Source organism: Anomaloglossus baeobatrachus, chromosome 8 (assembly GCF_048569485.1).
Source record: "Anomaloglossus baeobatrachus isolate aAnoBae1 chromosome 8, aAnoBae1.hap1, whole genome shotgun sequence".
In the NCBI taxonomy this organism is placed as follows: Eukaryota; Metazoa; Chordata; class Amphibia; order Anura; family Aromobatidae; genus Anomaloglossus; species Anomaloglossus baeobatrachus.
The window spans coordinates 63,536,094-63,562,177 of NC_134360.1; the positions used below are offsets into that span (position 1 = coordinate 63,536,094).

At 44.7% G+C, this 26,084-nt stretch overlaps 1 protein-coding gene across 1 annotated transcript in view; it reads right to left on the bottom strand.

The window, feature by feature from the left end:
• Window positions 1-26,084, bottom strand: part of LOC142249827 (stabilin-1-like) — a 281,112-nt gene that overhangs the window by 74,683 nt on the left and 180,345 nt on the right. Inside the window, exons 38-43 of the mRNA XM_075321739.1 lie at window positions 17,727-17,774; window positions 17,554-17,637; window positions 16,017-16,163; window positions 13,312-13,437; window positions 2,188-2,247; window positions 520-696 (exon numbers count right to left, since the gene is read on the bottom strand). Of these exons, the coding sequence (XP_075177854.1) occupies window positions 520-696; window positions 2,188-2,247; window positions 13,312-13,437; window positions 16,017-16,163; window positions 17,554-17,637; window positions 17,727-17,774 (642 nt within the window). The remainder of the gene's footprint in view (window positions 1-519; window positions 697-2,187; window positions 2,248-13,311; window positions 13,438-16,016; window positions 16,164-17,553; window positions 17,638-17,726; window positions 17,775-26,084) is intronic.

Below are 26,084 nucleotides of genomic sequence, written 5' to 3' on the forward strand. Positions count from 1 at the left end.
GAATACTGACATGAAAAATTAAATAGCTATATGTAAGAATGAAATGTGAAAAATGGAACCTGCATTACTGCCATGAATATATGAATAAAGAGAAATTCAGTAGCTAAATTTCTCTTTATTCATATGTTCATGGCAGTAATGCAGGTTCCATTTTTCACATTTCATTCTTACACATAGCTATTGAATTTTTCATGTCAGGATGTGCGCCACAAACACCGTGACCCCGACGATATATCGTTAGCGATGTCGCAGCATGTAAATGGCCCTTTACCCCCATTTTACTTTCTATTGCAGCCCCCTAGCCCTTACTATGACCATGTTATCCCACCCAAGTTTGGGTTCTCACTGACTTATATGGGGTTCGGGGCGGGTACCGAACTAAACTTTTAACTAAAGTCCGCCCGAGCATCCATGAGTCAAGCTCATCCCTAGTCTGAATCTATTATAGACTGTGTAGTGCAGAGATAATAGACAAGTTATCATCATGTATAAACTGAACTTTATGCACACGATGTCTACCTTTGAATCTCTGATAATATGAACTTTTAGATAAGCCTCCAGCTTGTCCCGGTGCTCTTCATGGTACAACCATATTTTTCGCTCTTTGGGAAGAGAATCAAAGGCTTTATCTGTGGGCCACAACACTGTGATTGGTTGATGGATTTTATCCAGAACCGTAGACATCAGATTGGAATCCTATAAAAATTAATAATAATAATAATAATAATAATAAACAGACAAATATTGATCTTCCCTTTATGAGTGCCATGTGGCGGCACTACGGTGCACAGCACTGCCCACTAGACTCAGAAACTCAGAAGCTCAGAATAGGTCGAGATGTAGAGAAGTACAACTTATACTAAATTTTCGCTCTAAAAATAAAAACTATATATGTAATGTATCTACTCTGCCCAACGTAACACGCTGCCTGCAGACCTGGCAGCATTTTCAATATTTCAGGCTGGCATGTACATCATTAAATGATATGTATATCACAACTTGTCCTATATACTACTAAAGAGTATCAGACTGAAGAACAAATATAAAAGCACTAACCATATATATGTTTGAAAGAACTGGTATACTTCCATCACACCGCCATATTGTGCCAAACATGCTCATCTAATGGACTGAATATTATATATTGACCATGCATAAACACCATCATATAAAAAAATTAAAAGGAGTTTCTAGTTTCATAAAGCTCCTCTTCTCTAGGTGTAGTATGTTTTAAAAACAAAAACACAAACTGGGCTGTACTCACCCTCACTGGGTCTAGCACTGATGTCATGCCAACAGCGCTCCTCAACCTGAGTTGACGGCATGAGTCGCTCAGCTCACTGATTGGCTGCAGTGCTGTCGACATAACATTAGCGCTGCAGACAGTAAAAGACATCGTGAACAGCAGAGGAGACTCCTGTCATGGGTGTGTCCCGCTCTGGGGAGACCTCTGGCAAGTCTGGGACCAGATGGTCTCATCATCTTATTATGCGAAGGTTTGCAGTTTGTTTGAAAGAATCTCATTCTTATGCTGTCCACTTTGGAAGGAGCCAGTCTGTGGAAGAAGCTGAGGAGTTGTGACAGTTGCAGCTGTGGTGTTTAGCTGCATTGGAGGAGCTTGGAGTGTTTTCTGTGTCAAATTTTCCCTTTTGTTATATTATTGCAGGGAGACTAATGCTATTGCCAGCCTTCTCAATAGCCAGGGAAAGTTCATGGCAAGCGAAGGCCTAGGCACATGACGGCAATGGGGGAAGGATCTGTATAGGGAAATTAGGACTTTTAAAGACTAAGGTGAGTGGCGGAGTCCCCTCTCCCTATTGCCAATGCCTTCCTTTTATACCACCTCCGTTGTTACCCCTGCTGTATAGTGCCGCACACTGGGCTTCTGTACGCTCCAGCGTGACAACTCCGTGCTAAACCTGGAGAGGGTAAGTAAGGTACAGATTGTTTAAAAAAAATAAATAAATAACTACAGCCAAGTAACACGGGTTTTCTAAAACCAGACAATCCCTTTAAGGCAAGTAGGCCTGTACAATCCATCCCTGCATGAGAGTATTTTTTTGAGGTACAGAGACATATCAAAATAACATCCCACTTATGTTTCAATTACATCACTGGTCAAAAAAAATATTCTGAATTGAGTACATTATGTAAAAAAAAAAATTCTCGAAATAAAGCAATAGTCACCTGTAAAAGTTGGACAAATTTCGAATATCCGTAGAAATCTGCAACTTCACTTATATTTAACTGCAAGTAAAAGAAAAATGTTTAAACACATCCTTCAAACAGTATTTTGTTTTTCTAGGTGAATATGAGTTTCTTATTATATTTTCTAGTTTTCAGAATTCTGTTTGTCTGATAAAGATACAATAATCTTTTTTTGCTGCACAAAAGACCGTTTCACCCGACGAACGAGCGTCATGCTATTTAACACGGTCAACCCTATTAAGTCTTCAATGACCCCTCCTCCTCCTTTTGTTGTCAAATTGTTGAACGAGAGAACAATCTCCATCTGCATTTCCCAATTTTCGAAAATTGAATAAGAATTTTTTTTGCTCCCCTGAACGGTTTCATGTGCGATGAATAAGCTTTTTTGGATACATCGATGAGCCGCTCAATGCGCCTAATTCACATTTATCTGGCTTTACATTTTATTTTATAGAAAAGGTTTCTTATCCCAGGAAAGGGTGGCAGAAATCAGTTCTTTTAAGAGAAGCCTTTTGGATTCTGACTCTTGATACCAGGATTCTGAGGGGAATGTATTTGAGAAATGATTTGTTATATACAGTATATATTATACCAATTATATTAGATTTTGCTGTACGGCTAAATATGAAAGGTATTTACTCATGTATTTTTTTTATATATTGTTATCTGTAAAATCTTTTCTGTATTCAATAGAATGCATTTATTGCATATTTTCCAGAACACATGGAGTTAACATGTGCATATACATACATATATATATATATATATATATATATATATATATATATATATACAGTGCCTACAAGTAGTATTCAACCCCCTGCAGATTTAGCAGGTTTGATAAGATGCAAATAAGTTAGAGCCTACAAACTTCAAACAGAGCAGGATTTATTAACAGATGCATAAATCTTACAAACCAACAAGTTATGTTGCTCAGTTAAATTTTAATAAATTTTCAACATAAAAGTGTGGGTCAATTATTATTCAACCCCTAGGTTTAATATTTTGTGGAATAACCCTTGTTTGCAATTACAGCTAATAATCGTCTTTTATAACACCTGATCAGGCCGGCACAGGTCTCTGGAGTTATCTTGGCCCACTCCTCCATGCAGATCTTCTCCAAGTTATCTAGGTTCTTTGGGTGTCTCATGTGGACTTTAATCTTGAGCTCCTTTCACAAGTTTTCAATTGGGTTAAGGTCAGGAGACTGACTAGGCCACTGCAACACCTTGATTTTTTCCCTCTTGAACCAGGCCTTGGTTTTCTTGGCTGTGTGCTTTGGGTCGTTGTCTTCTTGGAAGATGAAATGACGACCCATCTTAAGATCCTTGATGGAGGAGCGGAGGTTCTTGGCCAAAATCTCCAGGTAGGCCGTGCTATCCATCTTCCCATGGATGCGGACCAGATGGCCAGGCCCCTTGGCTGAGAAACAGCCCCACAGCATGATGCTGCCACCACCATGCTTGACTGTAGGGATGGTATTCTTGGGGTCGTATGCAGTGCCATCCAGTCTCCAAACGTCACGTGTGTAGTTGGCACCAAAGATCTCGATCTTGGTCTCATCAGACCAGAGAACCTTGAACCAGTCTGTCTCAGAGTCCTCCAAGTGATCATGAGCAAACTGTAGACGAGCCTTGACATGACGCTTTGAAAGTAAAGGTACCTTACGGGCTCGTCTGGAACGGAGACCATTGAGGTGGAGTACGTTACTTATGGTATTGACTGAAACCAATGTCCCCACTGCCATGAGATCTTCCCGGAGCTCCTTCCTTGTTGTCCTTGGGTTAGCCTTGACTCTTCGGACAAGCCTGGCCTCGGCACGGGTGGAAACTTTCAAAGGCTGTCCAGGCCGTGGAAGGCTAACAGTAGTTCCATAAGCCTTCCACTTCCGGATGATGCTCGCAACAGTGGAGACAGGTAGGCCCAGCTCCTTGGAAAGGGTTTTGTACCCCTTTCCAGCCTTGTGACCCTCCACGATCTTGTCTCTGATGGCCTTGGAATGCTCCTTTGTCTTTCCTATGTTGACCAAGTATGAGTGCTGTTCACAAGTTTGGGGAGGGTCTTAATTAGTCAGAAAAGGCTGGAAAAAGAAATAATTAATCCAAACATGTGAAGCTCATTGTTCTTTGTGCCTGAAATACTTCTTAATACTATAGGGGAACCAAACAGAATTCTGGTGGTTTGAGGGGTTGAATAATAAATGACCCTCTGAATAAACTTTTCACAATTTAAAAAAAAAAAAAAGAAAAGAAATAACATTCTTTTTTGCTGCAGTGCATTTCACACTTCCAGGCTGATCTACAGTCCAAATGTCACAATGCCAAGTTAATTCCGAATGGGTAAACCTGCTAAATCTGCAGGGGGTTGAATACTACTTGTAGGCACTGTATATATATATATACATACATACATACACACATACACATATATATATATATATATATATATATATATACACACACACATATATTTTATATGTGTGTATATAGATATATATATATATATATATATATATATATATATACACACATATATTTTATATATATATATATATATATATATGTGTGTATATATATATATATATATATATATATCTATATGTATATATATATATATATATATATATATATATATAACTCTGGCAAAAATTAGGAGACCACTGCCCAGTTTTATAAAAATGAGCTTCTTTACATGTCTGTCTGTCTGTCTCTCTGTCTGTCTCTCTGTCTCTCTGTTTGTCTGTTTATCTTTCCCCATCTGCCTGTCTTTGTTTGTCTGCTTCTCTCGGTCTCTCTCTTTCTCAACCGATATCATATTACCTCACATATAAGCTTCTTATACTGAGAATGTCCTTTGTTACATATAGCAACCAATCACAGCTCCTATTAATGACCTGTAGCTCCCAGCTCCATTGACTTTAATGTAAGCAGGTTTTTGGTGAATAACGGTAAAGCGTGGGGCTATATTTTCCCCTCAAAACACAGTCCATGACGTTCCCTGAGTCACATGAGGCGGCTGTGCAAAATTTTGTAATTGTAAATACGACAGTGCGGATTCCTGTAGTGGACACACATATATATAATATTTAAAGCTGAGTGTATATGTATGTGTGTGTATGTCCGCTACAGGAATACGCACCGTCACATTTACAATCACAAAATTTTGCAGACACCTCATGTGACTCAGGGATAATCATAGACCAGTGATGGCGAACCTATGGCACGCGTGAAAGACTGGGCACGCAGAGCCCTCTCTGTCGCCTTATTAAGCCACTTTGAGTTGCTGGTGCGATCGCGCCGGCAGTTTAAAGTTGTCTTGGAGCAGAGGAGAAATTTCTCCTTGCTCTGGCACTCCTTTCCTAGGCCACAGGCCTGTTGCCTAGGAGACATCGGGAGCGTCAGTAAGTGGCACAGGCGTAATGATGTCTTGTAGCCGTGCGGGAACTGAGGACCCAGCGGTGGAGCGGGTGTTGTAAGGTGAGTATGGTTTTTTTTTAAATTGTGTGCGGCTGTGCCAAGGTGTGGGGGGCCATGGCAGGATGGGGGAAACAAGGCAGCATGGGAGAAACAAGGCAGCATGGGGGAAACATGGCAGCATGGGGGAAACATGGCAGCATGGGGGAAACATACAAGGATGGGGGAAAAATGGCAGCATGGAGGAAACATACAAGGATGGGGAAAAATGGCAGCATGGAGGAAACATGGCAGCATGGGGAAAACATGCAAGGATCGGGGAAAAATGGCAGCATCAGGGAAACATGCAAGGATGGGGGAAACGTGGCAGCATTGGAGAAACATGCAAGGATAGGGGAAACATGCAAGGATGGGGGGAACATGCAAGAATAGGGGAAACATGCCAGGATGTAGAAAACATGCTAGGATGTGAAAAACATGCCAGGATGTGGGAAACATGCCAGGATATGGGTACATGAACATGCCAGGATGGGGAGACATGTCAGGATGGGGGAAACATGCCAGGATAGGGGTACATAAACATGCCAGGATGGGGAGACATGTCAGGATGAGGGAAACATGCCAGGATGGGGGAAACATGCCAGGATGGGGGTACATAAACAAAGCAGGATGGGGAAACATGCTAGGATTGGGAAACAGGCCAGGATGAGGGTACATGAACATGCCAGGATGGGAGAACATACCAGGATGTGGGTACATGAACTTGTCAGGAAGGGGGTACATGAACATGCCAGGATGAGGAAACACGCCAGGATGGGGTACATTTACCAGGATGGGGGTACATTTACCAGGGCGGGGTACATTTACTGGGATGGGGGACATTTACGAGGAAGGGGGACATTTACCAGCATGGGGGAACATGCCAGGATGTGGTACATTTGCCAGGATGGGGTACATTTATCATGAAGGAGGAGATTTAACAGGAAGGGGGAACATGCCAGAATGGGGTACATTTACCAGGATGGGGTACATTTACCAGGAAGGGGGACATTTACCAGCATGGGGGAACATGCCAGAATGGGGTATATTTACCAGGATGGGGTACATTTACCAGGATGGGGTACATTTACAAGGATGGGGGAATATGCCAGGATGGGGTACTTTTACCAGGATGGGGTACATGCTGGGATGGGGGAACATTTACCAGGATGGGGTTCATTTACCAAGATGGGGCCATGATGGGGACAAATATACCAGAATGTAGGAAATATATATCAGGATGGGGGACATATTTACCAGGAAGTGGCGCAGGAAGGGAGACATAACTAAACGATGAAAAGGGAGGGGAGCAACTCATAGGTCTTTATGGGATTTCAAGATGTTCAGACTTTGAAATGTAGATGTGGATTACAGGGTGACATCTGATTGCATTCCATGCTAAAACCTCTGTCTAATATGCTGCATTTTTTTCCAGAAAGATCAATCCAACTGCTGTGTCTGGAAAGGACAATGGCAGTGGCTCAGCTTCAATGTGTGGTAAGCATGCATGAGCATGATGCCCCCTGTTGAGGAGAAGAGAAGACGGCAAAGATGAGGTTAAAATCAATTATTTACATAATAGGATTGGCTGGCACTTCGGAAAACAAAATGGGTTTAGGGCTACAGTTTGGGAACTCGGCCTGTGAAAGATTCGCCATGACTGTCATAGACTATGCTTTGAGGGGAAAATTTAACCCCGTGCTTTACAGTTACTCTAAAAAAAAACTGCCTCCATTAATGTGAATGGAGCTGGGAGCTACAGGTCATTAATAAGAGCTGTGATTGGTTGCTAGAGGATCAAAGAACATTCTTAGTATAAGAAGCTTATGCGTGAGGTAATATGATTTCTGTGGAGAGTTGGATAAAGAGAGAGAGAAACAGACCGACAGGCAAAGACAGGCATAGGCACAGACAGACAGAGAAAGAGGCAGACAGGAAAAGAGACCGAGACAAACAGATAGGAAAAAATAGCCAGACAGACAGAAAGACACAGGGGGAAAGAGACAAGACAGAGGCAGATAGAAAAAGAGACAGACAGGGAAAGACTTACAGGGAAAGAGACAGACAGACGCAGACAGGGAAGGAGACAAACAGACAGACAGGGAAAAAAGGCAGGCAGGGAAACAGACAGACAAAGGGAAAGACTTACAGGGAAAGAGACAGACAGAGGCAGACAGGGAAAGAGACAGACAGGAAAAAAAAGGCAGACACAGGGAAAAACGTACAGGGAAAAAGACAGACAGAGGCAGACAGAGGCAGACAGGGAAGAAGACAGACAGCAAAAGAAACAGACAAAGAGGCAGACAGGGAAAGAGACAAACAGACAGACAGAGGCAGACAGAGAAAGACAGAGACAAACAGGGAAAGAGGCAGACAGACAAATGGGCAGACAGACAAAGAGGCAGACAGACAAAGAGGCAGACAAAGAAACAGACAGACAAAGACAGACATGGAAATAGAGACAGATAGAGACAAACAGAAAAAAAGACAGACAGGGAAACAGAGAAACAGACAGACACACAGAGAGATAGAGAGAGACAGAGAGACTGATACAGAGAGATAGACAGACAGACAGAGACAGACACTGATAGAGACAGACACAGACAGACAAATAGACAGAGACAGAAAGAGACAGAAACAGAGACAGACAGATAGAGACAGTCAAAGAGATACAGAGTCAGACAGACAGAGAGACAGCCAGGGAAAGAGACAGAGAGACAGACAGAGACAGACAGAGAAAGACAAAGAGATACAGAGACAGACATAAAGCGACAGATAGAGACTGACAGACAGAGACTAACAGGCCAAGAGACAGACAGACAGACAGACAGAGACAGGGAGAGAGACAGAGAAAGAGTTAATATCCCGGGCAACGCCGGGTACTACAGTTAGTATACACACACACACACACACACACACACTAGCTGTAGTACCTGTCAATGCCTGGGATAGAAACGAAGTCTCTCTCTCCCTCTGTCCCACTCTCTCTCACTCCACCACTCTGCCTCTCCCTGTCTCACCACTGAAATCATATTGCCTCACACATAAGCCTCTTATACTAAGAATGTCATTCATTGCCTATAGTAACCAATCACAGCTCCTATTAATTACCTGTAGCTTCCAGTTCCATTGACTTTAATGTAAGCAGGTTTTTTGGTGAATAACTGTACATGACCTGTAGCCTATTAATGACGTGTAGCAATATAGAAGCAGAGCTGTGATTGCTTGCTATAGTTCACCTGATAAATATCCAGGTGAACTGTCAAACCAGCCAATTAATTATCTCACCAATCCAAACAGTAAGTCCATGAGCGAACAGTGCGTGTTCCGCGGTGTTTTTGGTCTAAAAACTGCATGGCTTTCCTTCCCCAGCAAAGTCTATGAGTTTTCATTTTTGCTGTCCGCACAGTGCAGTTTTGTTTTAGCTGCGTTTTTGTGGTGACCAGAAATATTCTACATGTCAATTATTTCTGCATTTTTGCCAGTGTTTTTCACCTATGCAATGCATTGGAAAAAAACGCAGCAATAAACGTGCAAAAAACGCATGCTTTTTTTATGCATTTTTTACCGCGGGTGCGTTTTTTAGCGGGCAAAAACACTTCATCTTTGTGGTCGCACAAAAAGGCAATGTGCACACATAGCCTAAGTAAGCGTTTTTTGGAGAATAACTGCAAAGCGCGGGGTTAATATTTCCCCTCGAAACATATTCTATGATGTTCACGGAGTTAAATTGTAAATGCGACGGTGCGGATTCCTTTAGCGAACATACACACACACACACACACACACATACATACATACATGCAGACACATGCACTCAGCTTTATAATAAATAGTGTGTCCACCCATATCCTGTCCACTGCCATTAACTTAAAAACGGCAGCAGCTATAGGCATAGAAGTGGTGTCTAGGTATAGTAAAGTAGCTATGCGCTACGCAATGAAATCACCTATAGCGCCACCTGGTGGAAAACGGAGTTAGCATTTTTATCTCGAAAATGGAACGAGATAGAGAAAAACAGTGAATTACAAAGTTGTAGGGCATCATCAATTCAATACGAATCGACACCTTGCATACAGAAATGCTATGATTAGAACGTGTAAAACTCACAAGGCTGCGGACGTGAAGTGATACCTCATGGAGACCTTCCTGCAAGTCATTGGGTATGGTGGCTGCGTGGAGTAGCCTCCACTCTCACCTGACCTGACCCCATTGGACTTCTTTCTGTGAGGTCACATCAAACAGCAGGTGTATGCGACCCCTCCACCAACATTGCAGGATCTACGACGACGTATCACAGATGCTTGTGCAAACGTGTCACCTACCATATTGCACAACGTGCAGCAAGATACAGTATGCTGTCCAGAGTCCAGATGTGCATTGCAGCTGACGGGGGCCACTTTCAGCATTAAAGTTAAATGAGCGTCATATGCGTGACCAGCATTCAATGTTTTGGGGGGGGGTCATGGGTTTCATATCATAGCATTTCTGTATGCAAGGTGTCGATTTGTATTGAATTGATGATGCCCTACAACTTTGTAATTCACTTTTTTTCTCTATCTCGTTCCGTTTTCGAGATAAAAATGCTAACTCTGTTGTTTTCCACCAGGTGGCGCTATAGGTGGTTTCATTGTGTAGCGCATGGCTACTTTACTATACCTAGACACCACTTCTATGCCTATAGCTGCCGCAGTTCTCAAGTTGATGGTGGTGGACAGGATATGTGTGGACACGCTGTATATTGGGCTCCTGTTTTCTTCTGACTTAGTTAAGCAGAAGTTAGATTTATTCAGTTTTATACGAAGATAAAGGGTTTGAATTGCCTTAAACGCATCAGTTTTTTAATATGGATCCTGTTACCTGGTAATCTATGTTCAATAAAGAATTTTACATTTTATTACCGGTGTGCCGAGGATTACTCCAATTCTCCATTAGTTGCTCAATGCATTCACATTACACAATTATCGTGAATGATGTCATTATTATTACAATCTGGAAGGTTATCGTTCTTAATTCAGACCCCATTAGTAAAAAGGTAATCTCAGACATCTCAGAGCCTTTTATATAACTCCTGTAGATGGGAATGGAGAGAGTAGCACATGTGCAACCACCTCTTCATATCTGGTGTGATGAGGCCAAGGTGCAATCCCAAGAGGTAAGATCTGGATCTCTAAAACCTTTATAGCAGATGCTGTGCAAATGCCATAAATGTCCAAGATGGGAATACCTCTTTAAAGGGAATCTGTCACCAGGTTTTTACCATCTGATCTGAGAGCAGCATACTGTAGAGACAGACACCCTGATTCCATCGATGTGTCACTTACTGAGCTGCTTGCTGTAGTTTTGATAACATCACTGTTTAATCAGCAGGAGATTATCACTAGAGGACTACTTGGCATGCCGCCATGTAGCTCTCCATATTCATAGGCTCTGTATAACCCCGCCTCCAACACTGATTGGTAGCTTTCTGTGTACTATGCATATGGCCAGAACGCTGCCAATCAGTGGTGTGGGTGGCGCTATAGAGCTCCACATTCAAATATCTGCTAGATCTACAGCAGAGAAAACAGTGATTTTATCAAAAAAGTCAGCAAACAGCTCAGTAAGTGACACATCGCTGGAATCAGGGTCTCTGTCTCTACATTATGCTGCTCTCAGATGGGGGAGCAAAAACCTGGTGACAGATTCCCTTTACATAGTTGGCAGTTGGAAGTTTCTGTGCATTAGCAGCACAAAGAATGTCATACCTTTACCAAAACTCACACCTACAGGAGTATTTTAGCAGAAAATTATTATCGGCAGGGTAAAACAAAGTCTTCAAATATCACTCAGTATACTTTTAGTATTTATTTTGGTACAGCACCATCTGTAATATTTCAAGTTACCCATGTCTTGCAAAGGTCAGGGACCACCGCTATGCAAGACGCTCTGTTCTTTTCACTGTCCAATCATCTAGTAAGCTCAGATCATGGTTTTGCACCGTTCCCAGCTTCTCCAGCTCTAATATTCTTCAATATTGTAAAATGTAACTGTTTAAAATTTACATTGAAGCGGATCTGGCACCAGATTTTAAATTCATATAACATACATTGTTAAAAAGGTCTCTTCTACCTGATGGGGCATGTGTACTTATTTTGAAAACCCAAATGGTTGTGTGACGCACCTGGCCTATCAGGTCATCACAGGATATTGCACAATCTGCCCTCCCATGCAGTATCCACCTCTTTCTTGGTTATGGGTGCCGACAACAGCTAATAAAATCCTAGGAACACTCTGCACCACACCCACCAGACACACCAGTGGACGGCCTGAGTGGAATAGGGTCGCCCACTTGGGGGTTGGTTAAGGGGAGGTCAGGAGTAGGTCAGTGAAGTGTAGGAAGTGAAGGAGAGAGGAGGTCAGGAGCGGGGCTCCTTGGAAGCAACTAGGTAGCAGACGGTGGTCTGGGCCTAGTAGGAGCTGGACCCCCGGTCGCAGGGGATCGTGACAAGGGGCATGGAACTGTCAAGGAGGACAGCCGGCGACCTTTTACCATCACCGGGCTGGGACCAGGGAACGACGGGGTATGTGGACTCTAGGTTAGGGAGTAGCTTTAGGCAACCTGACAATTCACCCGACGAGAATAGAGCCTTCAAGATCCGTTTTCCACCCGCTCCAAAATCGGGGTACTAGCGCAACGAGAGGGATACGGCTTTCCACTAAAACGGTCCAGAAAATCCCAAGCGTGAACCCTGAGAGCAAGCTCCCACAGTTAGCCACACTGGGAGCGGGCCCAGACTAGTTCTATACTACCGGGACCAACAGACAAGTAAACTTAGTGCCAGAAGGCAGGTCACAGATCACCAGGAAGCACCATTGGGAACGGGACCCTAACTAGCTCCCCTCAGCGGCAGCGGTATCCAAAACTTTTGGTTTATCCAGTTGTCGGTGTCAGTTTTATGGACTGAGTGAGTACGCAAGTGACCCCCCTTCACCCCCCACGACACTCCCCGAACACCATCACCGAGTCCCGGGGAATTCCCCCTACCCGTGGAGGGTTCCAACACCTGGATGCCCCACTCCATCGCCCCCGGGTACTCCCAACTGCAGCGGTAGTACTCAATATTACCACATACCACGGGTGGCGTCACGCACTCTAAACATAATCCCCTGTAAATACCCCCTTCATCTGAGTGGCCGCACGACCCCCGGGTCCGGACGCCCCCCGAGCCACCGCAGATCCGGTTCCGAGCAGCTCAGCTGCTGACACGGGGGCGGCACAGCTGTATTAACCATTCTGACAGCTTAAACCCAATGCCCCCCCTTCACTTAACTGGATTAAAATTCCTCACCTAGCCTGACTGACGGCTCTTCAGTGTCCCTCCTCTCCCTCTGCTGCTGAGATCTCACACTGCACAGCATAGGCTGCGGCTGTCAGTCAGGCTGGGTGGGCAGAGATGGATTATACTTGGCTGATGAGCTCTCTCACTCATTAGCTGCACTCGGGTCCATTCTAATAACAGGATTATCCATTGATTTTGGCAAAACCTCTCAAAGTAAGTACACCAGCCTCATCAAGTTTAATAGACTCATTTAGAATGTACATAGTTTGTAGTGTGACATCTGGCGACAGCTTCAGTATTAATTTAAACATAGCAGATCATATACTCACCTTATTTAAACTACTGTTCTTGGGAACTTCTGGGACCAAAACCTGGTCAATAATGTGAATTACTCCATTTGTTGCTATTGTATCACTCTTTATTATTCTTGCAAAATCATTTAAGTACACTTCACCCTACAAATAATGAAAAAAAACAAAATGTTAATAAAATTGTGCTGACATCAGGGCAGGTTTGATGGAAATTATACTAATGGAATCAGGAGTAAACGAAAAAACCCCGAGCCCAGCAGGGAACATGCGACTGAGCTCCCACCATCCAGTTATACTGTACTTGTGCCTATAATCTTTAAATGTTCATTAAGGCTTGAACTAACTTAAAGGGGTTGTCCACTAATAGGACAACACTTTTTCCGGCTCCATGTTTGGCCTCGTTGAAATAAAAAAAGCTTATACTCACCTCCCGTGCTAGTGCAGTTCAAACGCAGTGCGGCGCACACTTTTCCAGGGCTCACATGAGATTGTGACGTCATACGAGCCCGTGCCCACCCAACCACCGCCAGTTTCTCTCTCCCCGCCTTTGGACATATGCGTAAGCAACAGGAATTGAGAGCTGCAGTTGGGCTACTAATAGATAGCCCCTTTAAGACTTTTTGTAGCATCAGATCGTGGTCCAGCATTGCGCCGCACCAGCACCACAGGACCAAGTAATTACAAAAAAGCTCCCAAGATGACGGTATTCAAGTGGTGGCTGAAGAAGTTGATAGTTAGGGGTGCATTGTTTGCAAGGGAGCGGTGCGCTCCTGATTCATTAACAGTTTGGTATTGTTGTGCTACAGGCCAGAACTTGGCACTCAAGGATGCTGAAAACAAAGGAAGTTTTACCTCTGTAGCATTGGAGGAACATAGTGGCACTGAAGTAGGCCAGAGGCAGGAATCTGATCATATTCAGAGCAGCGCTTAGAAGATCAATAGAACAGAGCTTGCAAGCACGGTCTAGGAATCTGGCCACTGCCAATAGACTGTAATGGTCTATTTCAGGATCTGGGTGCTCCCAGGGCTTGCAAATTCATGACTGACATTACACTTTAGATAGCAATGGCTGACAGATGTTTATCCAGACTCCCTCACACACAAACATGCTTGGCTCGGCCGACAGAGATCGAGTAAGCTGCTGCCAGTAACTTCTGGTGGCAGCTAATATCTAGTGATGAACACTACCATGCTCTGGTGCTCGATCCTTGTAAGGAGCAGTTGGACTCTCAGATGGGCTCGACTCATGTGCCAAGCATAATTGAAGTCTATGGGGAACTCGAGCATTTTTCCGGAAGATATTCAAACTCAGGTGGAGTTATTGAGTTCAATGACTTCATCGGAGGTCACATCTGGGGTTCTCATGGTATCTCAGCTGTGACCTCAGGTGAACTCACCTGAGTTGAAGTCATTCAACTCAGTGACCTCACCTCAGGTGAAGTCATTGAATTATACGCCAGATTACCAGATTAAGCAATGTGCGCACATTGAGTATTTGGTTGCCAACATTTATGCACCAAATCTGCATCTCCTGCCAGAAAAATGCATTAAAAAAATGCATTCTGTTTCAGTTTTTTTTTCTGCCAGGAGGTGCAGAAATGTCTGCAACCAAATACTCAACATGCGCACATAGCCTAACACAATAATCCAGCATTGAGTTCAAAGACTTCATCTGAGGTCACAACTGAAGTTCGCATGGTACCCCAGCTGTGACCTCAAGTGAACTAACTGAACGCAGTGTCCTCAACTCAGGTGAAGTCATTGAACTCAATGTCATATTACTGGTTTAGACTATCTGCGCACTGTGAATATTTGGTTGCAGAAATTTCTGCACCAAATCTGCATTTCGTAGCAGAAAAAAGCACCAAAACTGTATGCGAGTTGATGCAGAAATAGAAATTCTATGACAGCGAAGACTATGTATATATATATATATATATATATATATATAATGATAGAAAAGAAGTTACTGTATCAATAGTATTGACTCGCTTGTCATCCATGAATGGTGATGTAATAGGTGGTAAATGTCAGAATCTCAGCACATTGTCACTGCATAAGAATATGTTAGAGAGCATGAAAAAACTGCTGATATAGCAAATAGATGAAAAAATGCTAGGTGTATGAGGCACCTGGGAACAAAACAGAAGATAAGAGTGAGGATCCTGACAAGAAAGAGATACAGGGTGAGTCAAAGTGCAAACAACCTATGGGTCTGAAGATCCCCAATGCGTGTTTCGCGTGCTGCTTCTTCTTGTGGGTCCGGTAATCCAGCAGTGAATGCTCATAAGCTTTAATGAGCAAACCCGCAAGCAGTGTAACACCCACACTGAAACTTGGTAAGTATAATTGTCCTGCTTTAATCCCTGTTTTGGTTCCCTTTGCAACCACCTATCCCTTACTACTACCATTTTATAACACTTAAGTTCGGGTCCGCATAGACTTATATGGGGTTCGGCGTCCAGGGTCAAATTTAGTCCCGAAATGGACTTTTTTTTTTTTTTAAGTCCGGCTTTATCCGCCATACCCAAACATCTGCCAGTTCGCCCATATCTACTCAACAGCTATGGAAATAACAATATTTAATCCCAGATGACTCATCCAAGGCACAGTCGCTCTCATTCTCTGGATCTATTGCATTCTCCAGCAAAGGTAATAAGATCCTGGATGAATATGGTTTATTGCTTGTTGCATAGAAGATGCAGAAAAATCTCTTTACTCACATTCTTTGTAGAAAATCTTATGGTACCACCAGGAATTGTAGTTATAGATGATATATTTTGAAGATCGTCAAAAAGAAGCTTTTGACAGCCTACTAGATGATGGCGGAGTAAATAACCCAGAAGATTCTTTTGTGTCCATTCTGCAACCTGGAATAGGATATATAGCACAACAGCGATGAAACACAATTATCATTACAATATAACGCACCAGTAAGTAACATTTCTATTAGCAATAAGCATTCTTTAAGGTTGGCCATACACTCGCTCAACTCGCAGCTACCTCTCCTGATACCCTTCAAATACATACACGCTCAGCCTGGCCAAGCATTCATGTGCTCTGGATGTAAGCTACTGACAGACGTTTTTTTATTGAAGGTTTCTTCCTAGGAAGCCAACTGTCCGATTCTTATTTTCCCTGACATTTGTCATTGGGGAAGAGTCTGCAGCAACCACACACGTTTTCGTGAATCAGTGGATGTGGTTGCCTAATAGACACTAGATCATTAGTAGGGTATATAATACAGTGCAGGGTAAAACAGAGTGAGACTCGGTAGATCTTATGGTGCATTTAGACAGGCCGAAACGCTCCTTGTACAGGCCAAAACGCGCCTTGAGACGGGCCAAAACGCACCTGCATAAGGTCCAAAAGGTGCCTTGACAAGGGCCAAAAGGTGCCTTGACAAGAACCAAAAGGTGCCTTGACAAGAACCAAAAGGTGCCTTGACAAGAACCAAAAGGTGCCTTGACAAGGACCAAAAAGTGCCTTGACAAGGACCAAAAAGTGCCTTGACAAGGACCAAAAAGTGCCTTGACAAGGGCCAAAAGGTGCCTTGACAAGAACCAAAAGGTGCCTTGACAAGGACCAAAAGGTGCCTTGACAAGGACCAAAAAGTGCCTTGACAAGGACCAAAAAGTGCCTTGACAAGGGCCAAAGTCCATGAGCGCTCGTTTACAGAGGCCTACAAAATGATGGTGACTGAATGATCAGTAATACAGTCATTGTGTCCCCAAACATTATCTTGGTATTGGCAGTACATCTACGGTTTACACAGGACACCGTTTTGCCGATAATCATGATTTATTTTTGATGGCATAAATGATCCAGTCACTCCACAGTTGAGTTTGCTCATTTTTGTCAGGTGGTCGGCGCCATGTTTACTCATTTGGATAATCGTGAACAAGAGTTAGGATTCTGATTTATGGCCACCAACTATGGGAACATTTTAGGTCTATGGAACAGTACCCTTTTCAAGTGCTCGTTAGTGGAGTTGGTGCAAATCGATTTGCAGGATCCAGGTCAGTAATCTGTGGCCGTCATTTGGGATCCCTGAGATCTGTCTCCTACCTTATGCCTTCTGTTTCTTAGCCAGCCTGGCATGACACCAAAACGTACATGTTAATTGACAAAGAAGATTCATGGATGCCGGGACGTCGGAGATTACTGACATGGATTCTGGGCAGGGTCCGGTGAATCCATCCACTCAAACTACCCACATGGGGAAAGTGAAATAAAATCCTGATACTGTACAGATCTTACCTCAGTGGAGTTTCCAAAAACCGTGTTCTGTGGAACAAATACAGTAAAGGGTCCAAATCCTACTAGATCCGTAAGGTTATTTCTCTACCCCAAAAAAATTAACAAAAAAGTGATTAATTACAATAGCTTTCCTAATTGTCTACTATCTGTTTGCATCATGGAATATTACTGACCTGGAGAGAAGACTGGAAATAATTGGTTTCTGTATTATACTGTAGCTCCTGAAAAATATTGAAATAATATATGATAATGTCATGGTAAGGGAACATTGCTAGGATGCCTACAGTGTGGGGATCTAGAAATGCCTTCCAATTCATTACTTACCGTATTTTTCGGACCATAAGGCGCACCGGATTATAAGGCGTATTATATATACGGGGGACCGGATTATAAGCCGCAGCGCATTAAGTTCATGACAGCTGCAAACAGGCCAGGGTGCAATCCGGAGTTCAGGTGAGAGCACCGGAGATCAGCCCGGGATGTCTGCAGCTGTCATGAACTGAACCGCAATCGCCGGGGAATCAATCACTTGGCACTCGCGGTTCAGTTAAGGTTGCACTCCGGAGCTCAGGTGAGAGCTCCGGAGTGCAAAGCAGGTACCTGAATCCAGGCCTGGCATTACTGGAGATTCCCCCGGTAGCCAGTCCGACGTTGCTCTTATGTACAGCATTCTAACATGCTGTATATAAGAGCGCAGGCCACACTGTAGAACATAAAAAAACACTTTACTCACCTAAACCGGTCGCTCCGGTGCTGGTTGGCCAGATGGGCGGCGCTGTTCTCCAGAACCAGCGCCTCCTCTTTCGGCCATCTTGCTCCTCTGTCTTCTGAAGCCTGTGTGCATGACGTGTCCACGTCATACACACTCGCCGGCACTGAGGTCCTGTGCAGGCGCACTTTGATCTGCCCTGCTCAGGGCAGATCAAAGTACGATATTGTAGTGCGCCTGCTGTGCAGGACCTCAGTGCTGGCGAGTGTGTATGACGTGGACGCGTCATGCACACAGGCTTCAGAAGACAGAGGAGCAAGATGGCCGAAAGAGAAGGTGCCGGTCCCGGAGAACAGCGCCGCCCATCTGGTCAACCAGCACCGGAGTGACCGGTTTAGGTGAGTAAGCATGTCTATTAACAGGAGGCAGAATGCTCGCTTGTATTCATATACAAGGCGCACCGGACTATAAGGCGCACTTTCAATTTCTGAGAAAATCATAGGCTTTTATGTGCGCCTTATAGTCCGAAAAATACGGTACATGACATGAAGATTACATGAATATTAAACCAATTGTACACAAGACCTCACCAATTAGGTCCCATTCAATGTTGTCTGCCTGCTATTGGATCCTTCTTCTCTGTGAGATTTCTAAAGCTTAACATGGACAAAAAGGAGCTCATTCTTTAGTGCTTTCTCAACCCTTCCCCCCCAACAAGCCTATCCATCAAAGTTGATGGCTGTTCACTCTCTCAGTCTCGCAAGCTCGTTGCGTGGGAGTAACCCTTAACTCTGCTATATCCTTCAAGTCACACATCCAAAGCCCTCTTCACCTCCTGCCGACTACAATTCAAAAATATCTCCCGGATTTGGGCATTCCTTAACCAAGAATCAGCAAAAGTATTATTGCATGCCCTCATCATCTCCTGCCTTGACTACTGCAACGTCTTGCTCTGTGGCATCCCTTCTAACACTTTTGCACGCCTCCAATCTATTCTAAAATCTGCGGCCCGATTAATCCACCTCTACCCTTGCCATTCCCTGGCCTCGCCACTCTGCCAATTCCTTCACTGGCTTTTCATTGCCCAAAGATTACAATTCAAAACACTAACCATGAGATACAAAGCCATCCACAACCTGTCTCCTCCATACATGTGACCTAGTCTTCCGGTGCTTACCAACACGCAACCTCAGATCCTCGAAAGATCTTCTCTGTTCCCCCTTATCTCCTCTTTTATAATAGCATACAAGATTTCTCCTGTGCCTCCCCCATCATATTAGACTCTCGCCTACCGTGGAAACTTTAAAGAGGAACCTAAATGTGGCGCCCCTGAGGCTTCAGTCGCGACAGAAGTACTGCACCTCATCCAGAGGTGTGGTATCCCATTCCCAGGTAAGAAGGAGGTCGCAAACCGGTATACACAAACACAGACACACTCATTTAGCAATACTCCACTAGACTGTGGTTAGGGCCAGTTGCACCTTATCTGGCGTATAGGAACGCACAGTCCGATGACAGGCTGGGGGAGGAGTCTAGTTAGTGGAAGCAGTGTGTACAATGTGAGCCAGTTGGAAAAGGACACGGAGGAGTGTGACCCTGGCGACGAGGGCTAGATCAGCTCATCTCAGAATCGTGGAAAAGAAGGGGTTCTAGATCCACAGGAAGTGCGCCATACACCCGTGGACTCTTTTCCACACTGGCATATTGGTGTGTAGGGACTTGGCTGCATAGGGGACCGGCCCCTCAACTAGTTGAGAACTTTATGACTCAGCTAGCAAACCGGAGGCTAAGGCTACTTCAAGTACTGGAGCCACTTCCACACACATCCAGTGAAAAGGTGCCCACATAGGGCCAAGGGATAGAGCTTAACACCACTCGACAGGGTCCACGGACACCGGCTCGGGGCTCTGTGTGTGTAGGCGTGGGGCAGACGGGAGAGGTCAGTGCAGGAAGACTACCAGGAACGGACACTGAAAGGTGTACCCGGTTGTGCCTCTGAACTATCCGGGGATCAACTGAGGTCCATCACAGCGGAACCCAGCACTCCAAGGGCAGAATTTGATTGTCCAGACGTGATAATATGGAACTCTGAATTGTGAGTAAAGACCTTGTGACTGTATCCCTGTGTTACCCAGTCATTCCTGCGCCTCCAGCCCTGCACCCCGCCGATGCATCACCACACCATAGACTACTATGCCCATCATCAGCCCTGGGGCACAGCTCTACCTGTGGAGAGCTTTACCAACTCAGCCGCATCACCATCGAGTCTCAGGGGAAACTGAATAGCAGCGGCGGCATCCATGTTGCCGCATATCACAGGTGGCGTCCTGACATATCCCCTGTAAATAATCCCCATGATCATCATCATCTTTATTAACGACACCGCCGAGGTCACGGAGCCGGGCCCCACCACCGCAGCATCCCAGACAACGTAGTCAGCCTGGTAACGAGTGCCCCCAGGCCCCGGTGGGGTTAAAGCCTGCAGTAACCCTCAGTCCACTTCAGCACCGCATAACTATCTCTACCCTCACCTACTGTATCCTCACTCGTCCCTTGTAGACTCTGAGCCCTCGCGAGCAGGGTCCTCTCATTTGTACCAGTCTGTTTTTGCATTGTTCATCAGCATTATAGTTGTCCCTTTTATATACTGTATACCCCTTTTCATTTGTAAAGCACCATGGAATAAATGGTGCTATAATAAAAAAAAAATAATAATGTTATCTGGGACTTTTTCAGATGGGTAGATCCTAAAAAATTAATTTTCTAAACTGGAAGTCATTTTAAAGGGACAGTCCACTACTATTATCATGATAAGCTATCCTTAGGACTGACAGTAAAGGTGGCTTTACACACTGCAACATCGCAAACGACATCGCTGTAACGTCACCGGTTTTGTGACGTTATAGCGACCTCCTCAGCGACATTGCAGTGTGTGAAACACATCAGCGACCTGGCCCCTGCTGTGAAGTTGCTGATCGTTACAAATCGTTCAGGACCATTCTTTGGTCCTTTGTTTCCCGCTGTGCAGCAAAGTCTCAGTGTGTAAAGGAGACTTTACAGAGACTTCCCTTTCAAAAAGCTGCTTTACAACGTCCCCAATGACTAGCTAGGTCGTTCTGCAGGTCCGGATCGCTGTTGCGTCGTTGGCCAGGTTTGCCTGTTTGACAGCTCACCAGAGACTTTGTAGCGATCCCGGCCAGGTTGGGATCGCTGGTGGGATCGCTAGAAAGTCTCAGTGTGTAAAGGGGCCTTTAGTCATCAATATCAGATCGGAGGGGTGGGGGTGGGGGCGAAGTTTGACAATCGACACAACCCCCATTGGTCAGCTGTTGCCAGTTCCGGTGATGGCTAGATGTAAATAATGTATTAATCAGATCCTTGCAGTTCTGTACACTGTGTAGTGGCCGCCCCTGTGTGTGTTTTGTTAACCCCTTCACCACTTTTTCCCGTTTTCCGCTTCTTCCTCCCCTTCTTCCAAGAGCCATACCTTTTTATTTTTCTGTCAATAGTCATATGAGGGCTTGTTTTTTGTGGAATAAGTTGTAATTTTGAATGAAACCATTAATTCTACCCCATATTGTACTGGAAAGTGGGGAGAAAATTTCAAGTCCTCTGAAACTGGAACAAAAGTGGGATTCCACGATTATTTTTTTTTTATTCACCATGCTCACTATATGGTAAATCTGACTTGGCAGTATGATTCCCCAAATCAGTACGAGTTCATAGATACCAAACATATATAGTTTTATTTTTATTCAAGTGGTGGAAAAAAAATTCAGAAATTTGTCAAAAAAATAATTCGCTTTTGTAGCCATCTTTCAAGACCCATAGCGTTCTTATTTTTCAAGATCTGGGCCGGTGTGACGGCTTATTTGTTGTGTATTGAGCTGACGTTTTTAAGTATACCATTTTTGGGTAGATGCGATGTTTTTATCGCCTGTTATTACATTTTATTTTAATGTTGCGACAACAAAAAAAAACGTAATTCTGGCATTTTGATCTTTTTTCTTGCTACACCCTTTACTGATCAGATTAGTTTCTTTTATATTCTGATAGATCGGCAATTTCTGAATTTGTGTATTTTTTTTCTCATTGTTTTATTTTGAATGGGTAAAAAAGGGGGTGATTTGAACTTTTGTTATTTTTAAAAACTTTTTTAGTTTACACTTTTTATTGATTTTGCTAGTCCTCCTAGGGGACTTGAAGAATGCACTGTGCGATCGCTTCTACTGATCAGAACAATTATTCAGCACCACTATAAACAGCAGAAATGCTAATCTCCTGTTAATGCCGGCGTTCAGCCAGCTTCCACAGGAACTAAATCATGACAATGACAGGGGTCATCAGATGCCAACCCATCGGCGCCCCGTGATTACGTCACGGGACCGCCGGTGGCAAGGAATGGCGCTCCACCCACCGGAGCATGATAGATTGCGCTGTTAGAGATTGACAGGGGGATTTAAAATAGTTAACAGGCGCGGGTGGATCTCCGATCCACTAGCGCCTGTTAGCTGCACATGCCAACTAATCAGATCAGCCAATGTGTGCTGGGAAACATGCAGGGTCGCAACACAAGCCTGCATTGAGGGTACAGTCGCAGACTTAGAAGTACCGGTAAAATCCAAGGGTGTGAAGTATAAATTATAAAATTTTGCGTTTCCGTTTTCCCCTCCTTTTTTCCAAGAGTAATAACTTTTCTAGTCCTTGTTGATATAGACATACAAGAAAATTGAAAAAAGTTCCAAGCGAGGTCAAATGGTGAGAAAACACAATTCTGCGGGTTTATTTTTTGGGGCGTTCATTGTATGGTAAAAAGGACTCGGTGGCAAGACCTTTTGGAACAATATGATGACAATAAAACCAAAATTGTATTTTTTTGTTTGCTTTATCTTTGTTTGTGAAAAAAATTGCAACTTTGTAATAAAAAGAAATTGTTTTTTTTGTGATTTTACATTTTTTTTTAATATTGAAAAAAATCAAAACCTTTTTATTTTTTTATCCTTTTTACTGACCTGGGGGGAGGGGCGGACCGAAAAGCTTCAACAGTTTAACTCACTGGTTTATTTTTTTTTTTATATACGGTATATATATTTAAAAAAACAACAACACTTTTTTTGTCCTTTTTACTCACCTAGGGGAGGGGGGAACTGAAAACCTACAAAAGTTTAAATCCCTTTTTTATATAGTGCAATACTATTAATAGTATTATATTTCATAGAGAAAAATGGATTTTTGTGTACTCACCGTAAAATCGTTTTCTCTTAGCCATCATTGGGGGACACAGGACCATGGGTGTTATGCTGCCTATCCATAGGAGGACACTAAGTTGATGCAAAAGCATAGCTCCTCCTCTGCAGTATACACCCCCTGGCCGGGCCAGGCAAGCTCATTTTTAGTACACAAGCAGTAGGAGAAAAAAAACAGTAAAAACTTACCTCAACAGAGGAACATGAGAAAAAAAGAGTCATAACCAAATAAGGTACTGAGAGAACCAAGGCCCCGCAGGGCAACAGGGTGGGTGCTGTGTCCCCCCAATGATGGCTAAGAGAAAACGATTTTACGGTGAGTACACAAAAATCAGTTTTTCTCTGATGCCTCATTGGGGGACACAGGACCATGGGACGTCCTAAAGCAGTCCATGGGTGGGAAACATAAAAGACGACAACACAACCCAAGGACTAAGAACCAGTCCCGGACAGCCTGGAGCACCTACTGAGAGAGGTGCTCTACTGCTGTTTGCAGAATTTTCCTACCCAGATTTGCCTCAGCTGAAGCCTGGGTATGGACTCTGTAATGCTTTGAAAACGTGTGTAGGCTAGACCAGGTCGCAGCCTTACACACCTGTTCCACTGAAGCCTGATGCCGAATGGCTCACGAAGCGCCAACTGCTCGCGTGGAATGAGCCCGCAGCCCACTAGGAATGGGCTTGAGTTGCAAGTGGTAGACTTCCTGGATCGCAGAGCGAATCCAGCAAGGCAGCGTCGCCTTTGAAGCTGCCTGTCCCTTCGTAGGCCCCTCAGTAATGACGAACAAGGAGTCCGTTTTCCTAAAGGGGGCTGTTCTGGATATGTAATATCTGAGAGCTCTGACGAGGTCTAACAAATGCAGAGACCTTTCCACCCTATGAACTGGGTGTGGACAAAAGGAAGGCAGGACAATGTCCTCGTTCAAATGAAACGGGGTAAGAACCTTTGGAAGGAAATCCGGGAGAGGGCGCAGAACCACCTTGTCCTGGTGAAAGATCAAAAAAAACGCGCGGCAAGAGAGTGCTGCCAGCTCCGAAACCCATCTGATGGATGTAATTGCCACTAAGAATGCTACCTTCCAGGACAGAAGAGCAAGGGAGAATTCCTTGAGAGGTTCAAAGGGAGACATCTGGAGACCGTCCAGAACGAGGCTGAGGTCCCATGGTTCCAGCGGCCGTTTGTACGGGGGAACTAGATGGGAAACACCCCGGAGGAAGGTCTTGACTTGCGTTTTTTGAGCCAGGCGGCATTGGTAGAAGATTGAGAGCGCTGAGACCTGCCCTTTAAGGGAACTGAGAGCCAACCCCGCTTGCAAGCCAGACTGTAGAAAATCGAGAATTCTGGGGATGGCCAGAGGCATAGGCTGGACGTTAGTTTCCCTGCACCATGAAAGGAAGATTTTCCACGTACGGTGGTAAATGCGGGATGAAGCAGGCTTTCGGGCGCTGATCATGGTGGCAATAACCGCGGGGGAGAATCCCGCTCTTGTTAATATCCAGGTCTCAATGTCCATGCCGTCAGCTTCAGGGCTCTGGAGTTCTGATGGGAAATGGGCCCTTAGGTCAGCAAGTCTGGGATGTCTGGAAGGCGCCACGGTGCGTCTGTGAGCATTTGTACTAATTTGGCGTACCAGGCGCACCTGGGCCAGTCCGGTGCTATCAGTATCACCGGGACTCCCTCTGCCTTGATCTTCCTGATTACCCGCGGCAGCAGGGGTAGAGGTGGAAATATGTAAGGCAGGCGGAAGTGGTGCCAGGAGCAGACTAGAGCATCCGCGTCGATGGACTGCGGGTCGCGTGACCTGGCTATGAACGCGGGTACCTTTGCATTCAACCTTGAGGCCATTAGGTCCACGTCTGGTGTGCCCCAGCGAATGCAGATGTGTAGAAACACATCTGGGTGGAGGGACCATTCTCCTGCAGCCAGGCCTTGGCGACTCAGAAAGTCTGCTGCCCAGTTCTCTACCCCCGGTATGTGTACCGCTGATATCACTGATCCCGTCGATTCGGCCCAGCTGAGGATCTTGTGGGCCTTGAGATAAGCCGCTTTGCTGCAGGTGCCCCCCTGCCGATTGATATAGGCTACAGCTGTCGCATTGTCCGATTGGACTCGAATCTGACGACCCGCTAGCAGAGGGCTGAACGCTCTGAGCGCGAGGAAGATCGCGCGGAGTTCCAGGATGTTGATGGGAAGGAAAGACTCCTGGGGCGTCCAACGTCCTTGAGCAGTGTGGTGCCGGTACACTGCTCCCCAGCCTAAGAGGCTGGCGTCCGTGGTCAGGACCAGCCAGTTCACTGGGAGAAAAGATCTCCCCTTCGATAGGGATGAGGACCGAAGCCACCAGCGGAGTGCGTACCTGACTGAAGGCGTCAGGTGAAGATGTCTGTCCAGGGAGAAGGGGCTCTTGTCCCAGGCCGCTAGAAGGGCTAGCTGCAGTGGGCAGAGGTGCAGTTGAGCAAAGGGTACTGCTTCCATAGCCGCCACCATCCTGCCGAGCACTTTCATGCTGAATCGAATGGAGCGAGACGGAGGACGTTGAAGAGCGAACGCCTTGTCCTGAGGGAGAAGGATCAAGC